The sequence below is a fragment of the Stegastes partitus genome, unplaced genomic scaffold, assembly GCF_000690725.1.
Source record: "Stegastes partitus isolate 25-593 unplaced genomic scaffold, Stegastes_partitus-1.0.2 Scaffold1063, whole genome shotgun sequence".
NCBI classification, from domain to species: Eukaryota; Metazoa; Chordata; class Actinopteri; family Pomacentridae; genus Stegastes; species Stegastes partitus.
Window position 1 is genome coordinate 139,014 of NW_007578794.1, and position 16,478 is coordinate 155,491.

The window sequence follows — 16,478 nt, forward strand, 5'->3', positions numbered from 1 at the left end:
TCGGCAGTGAACGTCTTATAGGAGCTCAATAAAACCGACTTGTTCTGCCAAAGTGCAGTAGCCCACTGAGCCGCTTGACCTCGTAAGAGGTTGATGCAAAACGCTATCTTGGCCTTGTCGGACGGGTAACTAATGGGCTGTAAATCAAACACCAATTGACAATTTAACAAAAAACGGCCACAAGAACCCGACTCCCTGGCGTAAGGCTCGGGATTGGGAACCCTGGGCTCTCTGGGTGAAGGAGAAAGAGAGGAAGCAGAGTCAGAAGAAGCACCCGCAGGGGGGTCCGGTGGAGTCGTAGTACTGTCAGCCGCCAGTTGATCCAGCTGCGAGGAGATTCCCTGCACACTCAGAGAGAGAGTCTGTAATGAGTCCATAACTCCCTGCAGCAACTGATCATGCTTGCCAAGCAGGATCCCTTGAGCGTTGAGGGCCTCATTAAACGTGCTGGGGATCGCAGGGTCCATGTTCTTGGCCAAACGATTCTGTCACGGCCCTACTACGGACAATTTAGAATCACCAATTAACCTCAACATGCTTTTGGACCCGGAAAATCCAGAGAGACATATCGACATAGACAGCTTACAGGAGTGTCTGTGGTTTTCGTAGGCCTGTATATACAATAAACATTTGATTCTTACAGTATTCTGAATAGTATTTTAATGACAATTTCTTATTACTTCCGCATGGTATTTTTTTAAATTGTCACAGTGTATGTGACAGCCTAATTTTTGTACTATATGTAGTGTGTGTCAGGGCTGCACGGTGCATCGCTGGTTAGCACCGTTGCCTCGCAGCTAGAAGATCCCCACTTCGTGTCCCGCGTAGGACGGCCGGGATCTTTCGGCATGGCGTTTGCATGTTCTCCCTGTGCAGCGTGGGTTCTCTCCGGGATCTCCAGGTTTCTCCCACAGTCCAAAAACATTAATTGGTTATTCTAAATTGTCCGTAGGTGTGAATGTGAGTGTGCTTGGTTGTCTGTCTCTCTGTGTAGCCCTGCGATAGACTGGCAACCTGTCCAGGGTGTCCCCTGCCTTTGCCTTGAGTCGGCTAGGGTAGGCTCCAGCCCCCCATGACCCCAGTGAATATTAAGCGGTGTATAGATAATGGATGGACAGTTTTACTGTTATGACCCATCCACACTAGGAAGTGCATGACTGTTTGAAGAGAAGAACAACAAAAACATCACAGCATATGCGCTGTCTAATAGAGGGAAAAAAATAATGTGGCCCAGACACAAATGATAAGTCCAATTGAAATGCATTAGTTTGAAACTCTTAGTGTGGGACAAGAAAATTTCAGGCAATTCGTGTTCCTGGAAGTGAACCAATAGATTCACATTTCCTGACTATTTCACGAACTGCCGTGAGACTGGGTTGTTTGGTATGAGCGTTATGCTAGACTTTGAGTTTATTGAGTTTATTTAATGTGTTCAAGTACTGCCATATTTAGTTTCTTTTTTTCTTTACTAATTATTGTAATATACTGTATATCTCCATGTTTTGTTTTGTTTTGTTTTGTTATACATTTTGTTGTGTCTGTATTTACAAGGGTCTGCAGTATTTATGCAGTATTCAACAGATGTGGCTACACCCCTATGCAGTATCACTTGAATATCAAATGATCTGAAATAGTATCAACTCTCTGTACTTGCATTGGTTCTAGGTAGTTACAGGAGATTAAAAGAAGATATGAATATTGGGAGGACATTCATGGTCAAAACGGTTGTGAGGGCAGGTCAGTCAACCACTGCTGCAGAAGAAGCAAGCAGGCAGTTATCTAAACTGAGATGTGCTGCCAACCTGGTGGTGGTAGCAAGAGAGAGAGGTTGCTGGAAATGCAGAATGGAAGGAGAAACTTGCAACCTGCAGAAGGAGACAAATGTTGCTGCTGTTGGTTCCTTCCCACCGTTGCCAACCGCTTTCTCAGAGGGAGGCCAAAGGCTACTTTGGATTGTTGGGTTCTCTGTTTAAATTTGTAAGGTCTATACCTTTCTTTGTTAAGCGCTGTGTGATGACATATGTTGTAAACTGCGCTATACAATACTGAATTGAATTGAATCCACCTAAGTCAGACAACCTGAGAAGGACAAACGTATAGAAAGAAATGCAAAGAAAATTTGCAAAACATGGCGAAAAAACTGTGACACACAAATCAAAAATGCATAACACAAATAAAAAGATGACAATACAAGCTTTCAAAAGCAAATCATATTTCTTTGCATTTCATGATGTGGCTATCTGTCATGTTTCTGAATGGCAATAATTTTGTGTTGTATTTTATGTTGGCTGGTTTTCAATTTTACCAAGCATTTTCAGTGAGAAGTATTTTTGCATCATATACTGTACGTGAAGCTTCTTGTGCAATAGAAGCTGGCAATTACAATTGTGAATTGTATTTCCCTTTACTTGTATTAAAATCACCAGTGTCCTCTATTAGGTGCCAATATGCCTTTATGAGCTTCAGGGTCATTTGGTTAGTTTCTATTGTCATTATGATTTGAAAAGAGTAAACACAGTTGTTTGACAATAAATGGCTTCACCGAACTACTAACCACGAGTAAAAAAAATAAGGTTTCTCTTATCATTCAAATTCTTTGAAAAATGGCCAAAAAAAGCCAAATTCTGCCAGGGTATGAGCACAACTGTATATGTGTCTGTTTTTGTAAATTAATAGTCAGAAGATAGCAGCTATTGCTCACTGTGTCTCTGCCTCTTTCTCCTCAGGGTGAGGCGGTTATGTCACTATGTTGTGACCCTACGTTATTTTGAGATGTCTATCCTTGTTGTCATTGCTATGAGCAGCATCGCTCTTGCAGCAGAGGACCCTGTCTGGACAAATGCCCCTCGCAACAATGTGAGACACAGTGCACATGAACTTCACTCATAAACATATTGCCATATGCATGGCACCCACACATACAAAACTGAAAAAAAAGTGTTTTATTTTTTTATTTCTTTTTTATTTTCTTGTTAGTGTGCTGTTTGGTGTACTTGTTAAAGTAAATGGGTATGTAATGCGAAGCCCAATATATATATTTTAGTAGCTTGTCATCCAGTGCTCCATACTGACACATGTGGTGTCTAAAAAAACACACATCTACAGACTGAAATGAGACTTTTGATTATTGCACAAGACATGAGCCTAGAGAATAATTTCACATTGCTCTTTCTACTTTGATGTCTGTGCCAGTACTAATAAGATCTCTCTTTTGCAGGTACTAAAATATCTGGACTATGCCTTCACTGGAGTTTTCACTTTTGAAATGGTGATTAAGGTAAGCACTAATAATATCATGACATCACTTATAGTTAAACTGTGATGATCATATTTTGGATTATAATTCATCAAAAGTGTCTTGCTGATGCTGTCTGCTTACTGAAAGTATTTAAGTGATGAATGTGAAGAGGACACTGAGGCAGTCAGTGACAGGACCTCACCTCATTGTGACTACTACCACGGTGACTACTCCACCTATCAGGCTGCATTACTATCCTTTCATTCATAAGTCACTGCATTGTCATAAAAGTCAATGCCTTTTACTGTCTGTCACTGATTAGTGTAACACACATTTATTTCTTAAGACATCCTTTCTTAAGCAATTGATTTATTAATAAATAGTAAGTAATTATCAACAACAACAATGTTATACGATAGCCAATAATCACCACAAAAGGTTTATAGAACAGACTGGGCCAGTACAGGCTTGATGGCATAGTTTCATATTTGTTCATTTCAAATAAATAGAAATATAAATAAAACAGCATAAATTAAAAACCAATTTAATAAAAACTAAAATGACTTAACAGGAATGTCTTCGGTTTAGATGGTGGACCTCGGCCTGCTGCTTCATCCTGGTTCTTACTTCAGAGACCTGTGGAACATTCTGGACTTCATAGTGGTTAGTGGGGCGCTGGTGGCCTTTGCATTTTCGTAAGTTCAACAACTCCTACCTTTTTGTTATAAAATTAGACATCTGCAGTCTGTATAGCATCAGTTCTGATCATCAGATTTGGCAGAACAATCTGGTGTGTCAGGTCTAACATCCAGTGTGTACCAAACTTCAAAGACACATAATTTGGATAATATTTCATGGTGCTCTGTCAAATATTCATTGGAGGAATTTTAAGACCATAAATTGGAAGGTAATTTAACAGAAGTCATACCTGAGGTCATCTTTTGATGAGGACTGGTATAGAGTGAAGCCTACTTGGAACAACTTACCATTTTGTCACATCCTATAACTGAAGTTCTGTCACCACTTAAGAAAGACGGTCACTCAGCTACCCTGCCAAACCACTAGATGCTGAATCATAGTGGACTCAGTAGTTAGTGATTACCCCCTATTTATGGCACTCATACTAATGCATGCTCTGCCATCCAGATTGGCAGAGCATGCTTTAATCAAATGTCATTGTAAAGCTCTATTAGAAGGAAAGTGAATCCTGTTAGAAACCTCCACCTCTATTTATGAATGCTGAAAAATTATCCGCATGTATTTTTATGTTTTAGGTGCGATGCAGTTTCTAGTGTAGTAATATTGCTTTGATATTATGTTATTTTACAGCATAATGTCCTTTTGTTTCAGATGTGTATGAATGATATCAGATGATGTGTGGTAACTGTTATAAGAATAGAATAGAATAGAATAGAATAGAATAGAATAGAATAGAATAGAATAGAAATACTTTTTTGATTCCGATGAGTAAATTCTGTGATGAGGGATGAACAGCCTAGCTTTGCCTTTACTGCTTTTAACAGCTTTCTTTCTTTGTCTAAGTTTGCTGCTCATTGCAACAGTTTCCTCAGGGTTTCATCAACACCAGCACACAAAACCGTGAAATTTGCAGTACAAGTCTAATCTTCAGAAGAAAGCATGTTAGAGGTGGAACCAAAGTTCTTCACAAATTTTGAAAGAGCAAGTGTGTGTGTGTGTGTGTGTGTGTGTGTGTGTGTGTGTGTGTGTGTTGCAATTTGTTGCATTGTTATTATTGACATGATCTTCTTACTGTTTCTGTCCTTGGATCGTTTTGAAGAAGCTTCATGGGGTAATTCCTCCTCTACCTCTCTCATCTTGCCTGTCTGTCATCATCTGTGTGTATGTATGAAAGAAAGAAAACGTACATGGTTCACACTGCAAAAGCAAGTAATTTCGTCACATATTTGGTCTTATGTCTGGAAACATCTAGGCTACAGGGTGTATTCCTCATCCTAAGAAACTGTTTCTGTCAGTAAATTTGAGTAATATCAGTATGTCAGTAAAATGGCTCTTTATTTGGAATTCAGGCATAAATTTAATACCAAGTAATTGTGCTTCAGTGATTTCCAACATTCACCAAACTGTTGTTCTTTTACTTAAAACACAAGCATTGCAGCGACATAAGTTCTTATTTTAAAGTTATCGTCAGTCTGTTATCACTACATTTCTTTTTGTATCGCTGTTCATTATTGGCATAAAACTGTGATTTGTAGACACCAACCAGCAAACTCAGTTGAGAATTAAAAGATTCGTTGCCATTAGCTGTTAAGGTGCATTTTTCCTTTACTGTAAGACATGAATAATATGTAGTGAAATTGCTTGTGAGGATGGGTGTTTTATGCAGTGTATATTGTCGTCTGTGGAACACACTCTCATCTCATTGTCCAGCTAAAATCTTCCTGTACATGACCCTCATGCTGCTTGGTGACAGGTCCTTCTTCTATGCCCTCCTCTGCTATAGAAGGGCATGTCACCTGTGTGTTCATTACCCTTATCTTCCCTGAGCCTCTGAAAAAAGGTGTTTTTATCAGCATTTTGCTTCGCTACACCTCTGCTTGGACTGGAATGATATCATCAATTTCACTCTTGTTAATTTAGTAGAGACTCACTAACAAGTAAGCTGCTGCCTTTGGGCATGATACATCTCAGGGGATATAAATCTTCTCTATAATCCTGGCATGAAAATACAAAGACTGTATGACATCTGTGCTGTTAATTATACGTAGACCTTTGCTGATGACTTCCCTATGATCATACTGTCACATAGTCTCCATTCACACAAGGTTTGTTCTATGCTCCCCTTGACTGGCTCAGCATCATACTGTAGATGAGGAGTTATTGACATGGTTTGGTTCCACGCCTGTGCTGAATAGCGTTTGGAAATACTTTTACATGAGATAAATTCATATTAAATACTTACATGTATTAAATAAATCAGACCTTATAAAGTGATGCTAATAATGTGATGATCTACAGTATAGTATTTTTAAAATAATAATAATAATAACAATTATTATTATTATTATTATTATTATTATTATTGTTATTATTATTATTATTATTATTACTATTTTTGCAATTTATTGGATCGACTGTAAAGATCAAGGTTCAAACTGAAACTGATCATATAAACATCCGGGGGGGAAAAAATAAAGGAAGAAACAGGAGGGGCTTAATGGTACAGAAAGAAAGACAACACAATTTCTTGACGGGTAAATGTGTCAAAACTATATATATTACTGTAAACCTTAAAAGCAGCCTCATAAAGTTTCCATACACTTATACAGACCATGTATATCATGACAATCTCACGTTTTCAAGGACGCCGTTACCTCGGAACTTTCTAGAATGGAATCATTGAAACCCAAGTGTCTTTGTCACAAAAAATGTGCATTGCGTTTCTTTCATAGATTTATTATAGATCTTCTGGAAATATGACAAAATCTGGTGGATCAAAGATATACAAATAAAAACTTGAGTGATCAGTTTTGGTGATATAGAAAGCTGTGTTAATCAAATTTTCCTAGTGGCATGACTGTAACTGATTATGAGTGACTGCAGCTGCTGATACACTTATTAGTCTCAGCCACAAACATTACACTACCTTCAGGGAAACACAGAGTTAGTAATATGTAATAGTGGTGTATTCTACTTCTGGAAACTTTGAAAACCACAAATAAACCTGCAGTCTGAGAATGAAGGACTCTGTTGGGATAATATGGTACAACAAGGCCTTTAAGATAATGTGAAAAGCAGGATTTTAAATTCTATCCTTGATTTCACAGGGAAGAGAAGAGAAGAGATGCTAATATGGGAGAAATATGGTTGCTCTTACTGGCTCCCGTCAGAACTCTGACTGCAGCATTTTGTATTAGCCGGAGGTTTTGAAGAGAATTATTGGAGCATCCTGATAATAGGAAATTACAGTAGGTCAAGCTAGAAGTCTGGAGTTTGACGAACTGATTGGTTCCATTTGGCTTTATAGGTAAATATATCTGGGTGTGTCATCTGTATAATAATGGAAATTTATGCAGTGTTTCTTAATAATGAGCTTGTACAAAGTAAATAGTATTGGTCCTAGCACAGAACTCTGTGGAGCTCCATAACTAACTCTGGTGTAAGTGGAAGAATCATCATTAACACAAACACTCTGGAATTTGTCTGATACAAACAATTTAAACCAGTTTAGTGTGGCTCCTTTCATCCCCATATTCTGTTCTCTGTAATATAGAGTTGTGATCAACTGTATCAAATGCAGGCTGCAAGGTGGCGCAGTTGGTTAGCATGGTTGCCATGCAGCAAGAAGGTTGCCGGTTTGCGTCACGGTGGGGGCACCGGAATCTTTCTTCGCGGAGTTGGCATGTTCTCCCCATGCAGTGTGGGCTCTCTCTGGGTTCTCCCGCTTCCTCCCACACAGTCCAAAAACATGTTGAGGTTAATTGGTGATTCTAAATTGTCCATAGGTGTGAATGTGAGTGTGCTTGGTTGTCTGTCTCTAAGTGTAGCCCTGCGATAGACTGGCTACCTGTCCAGGGTGTCCCCTGAGGATTAAGCGGTATATAGATGACGGATGGATAGATGGATGGATCAAATGCAGCACTGTCATCCAGTAAGACAAGTATCGAAACTCGTCCACTCGCTGAGGCTATAAGAAGATTCAATTCAATTCAGTTTTATTTTATTTACGTAGCACCAATTCACAACATATGCCATCTCATAACACTTCACATATTAAGGTAAACACCATACAAATTTTAAAGAAACAACAAAGAACCCAACACTCCAAAGTTGGCTTTGGATTCCCTATGAGCAACAGTCAGCAACGATAGAAAGGAACCAATAAAACCGCTTTAACGGGGAGGTTAAAAAAAAATAAAGTGAGAGAGTGGGGATGAGGAGGATGGGGGTTAAGCAGGAGGGGTTGTGGTGGGGATAGCAAAATTGCAGATGGAGAACAGACAAACAATACAAACACAACATAGTACATTTTGGAAGTTGGTGGGGCCAGCGACTGCAGATAAGAGACATGTAGCTCCAGGGACACCCGCGAAGACAGCAAACATAGGACCTTACTATCTGAGGCTATTTGAAGATCATTGGTGACTTTCATCAGTGCTGTTTCTTTACTATGGTGCATTGTAAATCCTCACTGAAACTCTTCAAACAAAGCATTTTTGTGCAAATGGTCACATTACAACATTTTTCAAGAATTTTAGAAGTGAAGTAGAAGTTGGATGTGGGTCTATAGTTGGCCAAAACACCTGGATCCAGAGAAGGCTTTTTGAGAAGTTGCTTTATTATAGCAACCCTAAAAGCCTTTGGTATGTAGCCTGTTAGTGAATTTCTTAATTTATTTAACCTTTATTTTACCAGGTAGGTAAATTTCAAAGTGGTTCTCATTTTCAATAACAACCTGGTCAAGAGGCGGCATACAAACAAGTTAACGGATAAACCAGATTACATGCACAGCAACTCACACAGTGTTACAACACAAATTACACAAAGACATATAAGATAGGGAGGCTAAAAATAGGGGCAGTGGTCCTGAAGTGTTGCTCTAACTGATTTTTTGAACGACAAGAGTGGTACGTATGAGGTGAGTCTTAGGGAATGTTGCAAAGAGTTCCAGTCATTAGTGGCAGAAAACTGGAATTAGGATCGACTGAAAGTGGTGTGGACTTTGGGAATGTAGAGGTTCGTCAGATTGTTAGACTGAAGAGTACAGGTGGAGTTATGAGTGGCAAGTAATGAATGCAGATATGGTTTTATAAATGTACAGAATCCAGTGTAATTGTCTGCAGGAGTGAAGCGAGGGCCAGTTCACAAGTGAGTGCAAACTGCAGTGGTGGGTGTTATAAGGACCTCTGGTAGCAAAGCAGATGGCAGAGTGGTAGATAGTGTCTAATTTATGGAGGAGGGTTTTTGAAGCGGATCTGTACACTATATCCCAGGAGATCCCGCTGGCACATCTTACTCCATTAGTTGTGAAGCCGGAAGTCATTTATAATTATCTGTAGCCACCTGTTTTAAATATGAATCTGCATTTCCCACTCTGTCCACAGGAATGCGTTTAACTGTGGTCGCTGGTGTCTCTAACCACACGTTTCATAGTATGGAACTGCCAATTACCAGAGAGTGTTTCTCAGCAGGTGTGTTGCTGAGTGAGAGAAAACGTTTAAAACAGTAGGTGGTGAACCAAGGGCTTCTGTTTTGGGCTGTGCTTCCTAGGGACAGTCACCTAACCGGCTTGGTTTCCCAACGACTCGGGAACTGCCAGGGGTTTGCTAACATGACCTATGTTAGGGTGCTCCATATCGGCTACTGGTACGTACTGCTATGGCTACTGGGTTGTTTGACACAGCACAGAGCTGTGCTTCCAATCACTGAGCATCGCCTCTAGAACTACAAACAGTTTGCATTTATTACAAGTACCAATACCATAAAAAGGGTGCCGATGAATAACTATACACCTGACACACTGAGCAAGACAGAAAGGAAGAAGCAGAGGGAGAGACTGAAGCCATATCTAGCTTATTAGCTATTAAGCTAAAGGATCCAAAATGCCAAGTTATATTTAAGATCTATAAAGGAGTTTTGCACACAAGTGCTTGAGGAGCAAGCCTGCATAGTAAACCAAGTTTAATTGATCATACAGACGGTTTTAGAGCCATGAACAGCTACAAACACTAGCACACAGTTAGCTCCAGACAGGAAACAGGAAGTACTATGTCACCTTACTACGCAGGACAGGAACAAACAAGGTGCATGCTATACTTGTGTAGCTGACATGATCAGCAAAAAACACAAGCGATCTCTGGTCAGGGTGGTCAAGAGTCAACCAAGAATTTCCAAAAAGCAGGTCTGCAATTAATTAGAAGCTGCTGAAACACTGGTGTCAGTGTCCAGGGAGGCTGCTGGGAGGCTGCCATGCAAGAAGGGTGCCTGTAAAAGCCACACCTTAAAGCTCGACTGAAGTTTGCTGCTGATCATATGGACAAAGCAAAGACCTTCTGGAGGAAAGTTCTGTTGTTGGATGAGACAAAAACCTAGCTATTTAGCCACAATGACCAGAAATATGTTTACAGTTGACAAGGTACGGCCCTTAATTGCATGCAAGTAAATTGAATAATGAAGAAGGAGTAATACCTCCAAATTATTCAGAAAAACCTAAAATTATTTGCTAGAACTTTGGCTCTTGGATGCAGTTAAGTGTTCCAACAACACAATGACCCCAAACACATATCAAAGATGGTAAAGAAATTACTACATCAGGCTACAATTACGGTTATAGACTGGTACCCTTAAAGCTCTGACTTAAACCCCATCGAAAAATATGTGGACTGTGATGAAGAATATCCACACAGTCAAAGCCCAAGGAACTGACTTGCTGTCACTTATAGCATCATTTGACCTCAAGCAGGTCTCCACCCCTCCCTCACACAAAGCAGGAAACACACTTGGCCTGATTTTCTGTCAAAACTGCTCTACGACAAATCAGAGTGTCAGTCCGCTTCATGATGCAGAGATGCAGTAGGTCAGAATGCTCTCCAACACACCTCTGTAAAAAGTCCTGAAGATGCTGGCAGGGAGAGAGGCTTGTTTCAGCTTCCTCAGGAAATGTAGTCTCTGTTGGGACAGTTTGATGATCACTGCGGTGTTCTTATTCCAGCTCAGGTCCTGTGAGATTTGCACTCTGAGGAACTTGATGTTCGCCACTCTCTCCACTGTGCAGCTGCTGATGCTGAGGGGGGCATGCTCAGGATGTGACCTCTGGAAGTCGATGATCATCTCTTTCATTTTGTCTACATTGAGCAGCAGGTTGTTCTTACTGCGCCAGCCCTCTCGGTGTTTCACTTCATCTCTGTACATTGATTCTTTGTTCCCGTGAATAAGTCCCACTACTGTGGTATCATCAGCAAACTTGATGATCTGGATCCCCTCATGTGTGGCTGCACAGTCATGTGTTAGCAGTGTAAACAACAGTGGACTGAGTACACAGCCTTGAGGAGATCCAGTGCTCAGCATGATGGAGTTGGAGATGTTCTTTCCGACTCAGACTGGGGTCTTTCAGCCAGAAAATCCAGGACCCAGAGACATGTGGCGGTATCCAAGTCGAGTAAGATGAGTCAATCAATGTACAGGATTCTAGCGTAGGTGTCTTTATTTTCCAGGTGGGTGATGACTGAGTGCAAGGTGGTGGATATTGCATCCTCTGGAGTAGTTGGGACGGTAAGCGAACTGAAGGAGGTTCTCAATATACACAATTTCACTTGGTGCAATAATCCACGTCAATCGTTTCACATACCATTGCTATGCTGATGATACCCAGCTCATCCTGTTGTTCCCCCCAGACGACCAGAAACTGTCTGCCCAGATCTCATCATGCCTTGCAAATATATCAACATGGATAAAAACAAAATACCAACTTCAACTCAACCTCTCCAAGACTGAGCTGCTTGTCATCCCAGCCAGTCTCTCCATACAACAAGAAATCAACATCCCGCTTGATTCAACCCAACTCAAACCCACAAAGTCTACGAGAAACTTGGGTGTCATGAATGATGACCAACTGCTCTAAAAGGCTCATGTGGCCTTTGTTGCTCGGTTGTGTCAGTTTGCCCTGTACAACATCAGGAAGATCAGATCCTTCCAGTCTGAACATGCAGCACAGCCCCTGGCACAGGCTCTCATAATATCAAGCATCAATTACTGCAACTTCTTACTGGCAGGCCTCTTACCATGGTCAAACCTCTGCAGATGATCCAGAATGCAGAAGCATGTCTGGTTTTCAATCAACCAAAAACAGCACATCACCCCGCTGTTCAGATCACTTCACTGGCTTCCAGTTGCTGCCCACATCAAATTCAAAACTCTGACACTTGCCTACAAGACTGCAATAAAAATAGCTGCCTCCAGCTGAACTCTCTCAATTGAGTCTACACTCTCGCCCGCTCACTACACTCAACCAACAAAAGCCACCTGATACAACCACTACAGTAGGGCTCAGCGTCGATAGCTAGACTCTTCTCCTCTGTGATTCCCCGGTGGTGAGATGAGTTACCAAACTCTGTTTGATCTGCAGAGTCCCCCTCAGTCTTTTGGAAAAGACGAAAGACCCAACTCGTCACTAAACACCTTTGCACTTGACAGACTGCAACAAATAAACAAATAAATAAAAATTCCTATTAGCTCCCGCACTGCCTGTAGTCCTATCACACTTGAACTTCTTTTATCACATTTATCCAGGTTGTTTTCTCCTGACGAGAGTCTTGCTTGTGTTGTGTCTACTCTCAGATGTATGTCAGTTTGGATAAAAATGTACTCAATGAAACTGTAGAATTATAGAAAAGTCTCTGTCAGACAGCCAACAATTTTAGTTTAACTTTACCAATTCTGTCAAAAGGAGTGGTCAAAGATACAACTAGAAGCTTGTGGACGGCTACCAAAAGCACCTAGTTAAGGTAAAAAGAGCCAAGAGACATTTAACTAAATATTTGCATTGTATGCGTATTTTTGACCCAGCAGATTTTGTCATATTTCCAGAAGGGCTAATATATATAAAATGCATTACTGTTTTTTTTTTTGTTGTTGTTGTTTTGTTCTCTTTTGTTTTGTTTTGTTTTGTTTTGTTTTGTTTTGTTTTGTGACAAAGACAAATGGGTTTCAATGATTCCAGTTACAGTTACAGGAGTGACTGGAAACTCAAGACTTCCACGATATACATGGTCTGTAGAAGTGTACGGAAACGACTGTATAGTTAAACTAGACATGACTATTTACTTTCTAGCAAAAGATATTTAATATCATCAGAAATCTCTTAAATTGAATAACTTCTGAATATGAGACTTCAAAAAGATGCAAAAGAAGACAGCACAAACTACAAATCAGTTGAATCACTACTGAAGCAATAATCAGGAGGTGTAGAATGAAACATAGAGTTGCAGAGGCATCATCCTAAAACTACATGTCAGTAAGCGCACTTCTACAATTTAGCTTCGGAAAACAGATAGGCAAGTACTTTGAATTTAGCACAGGGGTCATCGATGGAAATCAGTGTATCTGTGACATTTCAGATATTGCGCACATTATTTAATGTCAAGAGGGGAAAAAAAGCTCCTTTGGCACAAAACTAAGAACAAAATTTGCTAAAGAATATTAAAAGAAGCCAGATGAATATTGGGAGCTCATTCTTAGTTGAATGAGACCAAGGGAATTTGTTTTGTTCCAGCATGTTCGTTGTAAACCTGACCAGGATTACCTTCCTGTTCAGTACAAAATTCCCAATATTCATCAGCCGTCTGTTCATCTCTTTCAACAAAGATTCATCAGTTTTGTAATAAACTGCAAGCCAGGCTTTTTTCTTTCTTGTATGCTGTCCTTGTCATTGTTTGAGCTATCAGGGGTGCACCGATTTCCACTGATGACCACTGCATGAAGTCTAAAGCATCTATGTTTCTGTTACCATCTGTTTTTTAGACCTAGATAGTGAAATATTGCATTGTCTATCGTGTCATTTTAAGAGTATGGCCACTGGGACTCAGATTTGCCTTATTGTGGCTCCCTCTATACCTTCTGATTTCTGTTGCAACTGTGTGTGGTTCCAAAAGTAGGGAAAATTCTCTTGTTAACACATCATTTTTAAAACCATGATCATGCAGTCTAGCCAATGGGAAATCACAGCTGTACTCATAGTTGTTTAATGGATCGCAGGTTTTCTCACTTTGTGTGTCAGTGAACACAGGTGTATTCATTTTTGTTCCATTGAGTTTCTACCTTGGGGCCTGTATTTTATTATAATTTTTCGAAAGTCTTTGTTTTGGATAGATAAAAGAGACAAGAGAAATATTGTTCTGTTTATCTTAAAACTAATGTAAATATAATACCCATAATACATCTATTTCATCATAATAAGTTGAGGCTTAAAGTGTATTGCATCATTACTTTTCTTCTATATTCATTCATATTATTATATATTTAATAATGTCTGATTTATTTACTTAATATATGACACTTTGGATATATGTAGATATGATGGTAAATTGGTCCTATGCATTCCTTTCCACATATTTGATTCCTCAGCAGGTGAAACCAAACTCAAATAAGTTATTTGCAAAAGCTTTTTGGCACGAGGTCATTTACATATTGGCAGTAAAAGATAATACGTCCTGTCTGATTGACAGCTGTCATTCACTCATCATGCATGAATTTGGAGCTCATTCTGCCTGCCATTCATTTCATTGACTGTGGCAAAGACAGCAAACCACAGCACCTGAATTAAAACCAAATCTGTGAATTTGTTGTTTCAACCACTGGAATCAGTATCATAAGTGTAATCATAAGTGTTGAGCTCAGATTGCAGCTTTTTAATGCATTTCACATGTGATGCAGCATATTGACAAACCTTTTAATGTCAGCTTCACGTGCTAGAAACAACCTGGTTTAATTTCTTATTGTGTCTTCATTCTAATTAATAGTACATACATATATATAGTACATTTTCTCTCTTTTTTGACATTTTGGTTGAGACTGATAACTTGTAGCAGTGGGCACTTATAGAACAGGGCCTGATCAAGTGCTTGTCACAATAAAAAAGCCTTGATTCTGCTATTACTTCAGTGTAAGGTAACTTTTTTTTAAAAAATAAATTAAAAAAATCAGCATACAAGTACACCTAGTAGTTTCTGGTAATATTTTCACTGGGATTTAGTCACCCAGTTAGCTCCTACCAACCTATATATACATGTACATAATTTTAGATCCGTTTTCAACAATATAAACTATGGTGTTGTCATTTGATGCAAATTTGATGTGCTTCATTTTGTTTGCGTGTGTGAAGCATCCACAAATGTGCTGTACCTTGTTTTACTACTGTTTTCCCCCAAGTAGATCGCAACAAGGTGTGAGCAGGTGGGGAACCCCCCTATTACACCTCAACCCCCATCCTGACCCCACCACCATATACCCTTTACCTTACCCTAACCCTTTACCCCCAAATCCAACCCTCTTTAACTAACATTCTTCTTTTGCTCAGATCTGCTACACATATAGAATGTCAGATCCATATCCCAGTGAAACAAATGCCTTTTTAAGATGAAAGTAACCTTTGTCTGAGAGCTTTCAACTGAAACCTGCCTCTGCCTAAAAAAGTTTTAGCCATTTCATTCCAAAATGCTATATTGCCATTTTCCAGGTCATATCGTCAATATACAATAATTCAAAAAAAGTTTATTTAAATGACCTGGACAAGTCTTTTTTTTTTCTTGCTAGCTTCAGTAATATCAATGATAATCAAAAGGACGAATAGTATGAATAGCATGAGAGTCTTTATATTTCATTTTGAAATGAAATGAGTCATTTGGAGACTAAAGTTCTAAAAACAGCATTTGGCCTTTTTTATTTGGCCTTTTGTGTTGGGCCAAATGACATGCTATTTGTCAGCCGTCACAACAATCAACACAAGCAAATTTGACACCAGCAGTATGGATACATGGGTATGTCACTGTGGAAACTGGATAACTGGATAAATGACATGCCTAAATTGTACAATTTTTAACTTAGTGACATTTGGTGTTCCTGCCATTTTGTTAAATCACAGCTGGATATCATATGGTAAAAAAATCAACTTTATTCTTGTTGAGACTCCACAGAGGATAGTCATTGATAATTGTATGCTGTTGCAGGAATATACCACCAGTAATGAAACTACTGAAAATGGAGATCACAATTGCTTGTCTAACTCCTACACCCTAAAATGTGGTTTGGCTGATCATTTGAATGCATGTTTGAATACTGAATTCTTTTTTATGTGTGGTGCATCCAGGCCAGGTACTACTAGCATTGTAGATGGACATCATGATGGGACACTAAACAATGTGTGTTCTACCTTAATTACTGACTCATGTCAAAAACTTTTCAACTTGTAAAGATGCTGCTTTGTCTCACTTCAAAATAAAATAGAACAGTGTTGTGTTTTTAGGATTTTGCTTTCTGCTCTCCTTCCAGAAAATTGATTAACAGCAGTGGCCTCAGCTACTTCTAATCTAGATGTTCTCATTAACTGTTACATATCTCTAAACATCTGACAGACTTTTGTCTCTTAAAGCCCACTATCACTGGGTGTTGATGGGTATTCTTTGAAAGCTATCAGAAAATCGTATGTGGTTATCCCTCATTGTAACTGTGTGTCTTAAAATCCGCTGGCCCTATGGGACCATCAGTG

General features: G+C 39.4%; 1 protein-coding gene across 1 annotated transcript in view; it reads left to right on the plus strand.

Moving 5' to 3' along the window:
* The window catches only part of LOC103367574 (voltage-dependent N-type calcium channel subunit alpha-1B-like), a 160,932-nt gene that overhangs the window by 18,719 nt on the left and 125,735 nt on the right, over positions 1–16,478 (plus strand). The window contains exons 4-6 of the mRNA XM_008295651.1: positions 2,727–2,856; positions 3,218–3,277; positions 3,827–3,933. Of these exons, the coding sequence (XP_008293873.1) occupies positions 2,727–2,856; positions 3,218–3,277; positions 3,827–3,933 (297 nt within the window). The remainder of the gene's footprint in view (positions 1–2,726; positions 2,857–3,217; positions 3,278–3,826; positions 3,934–16,478) is intronic.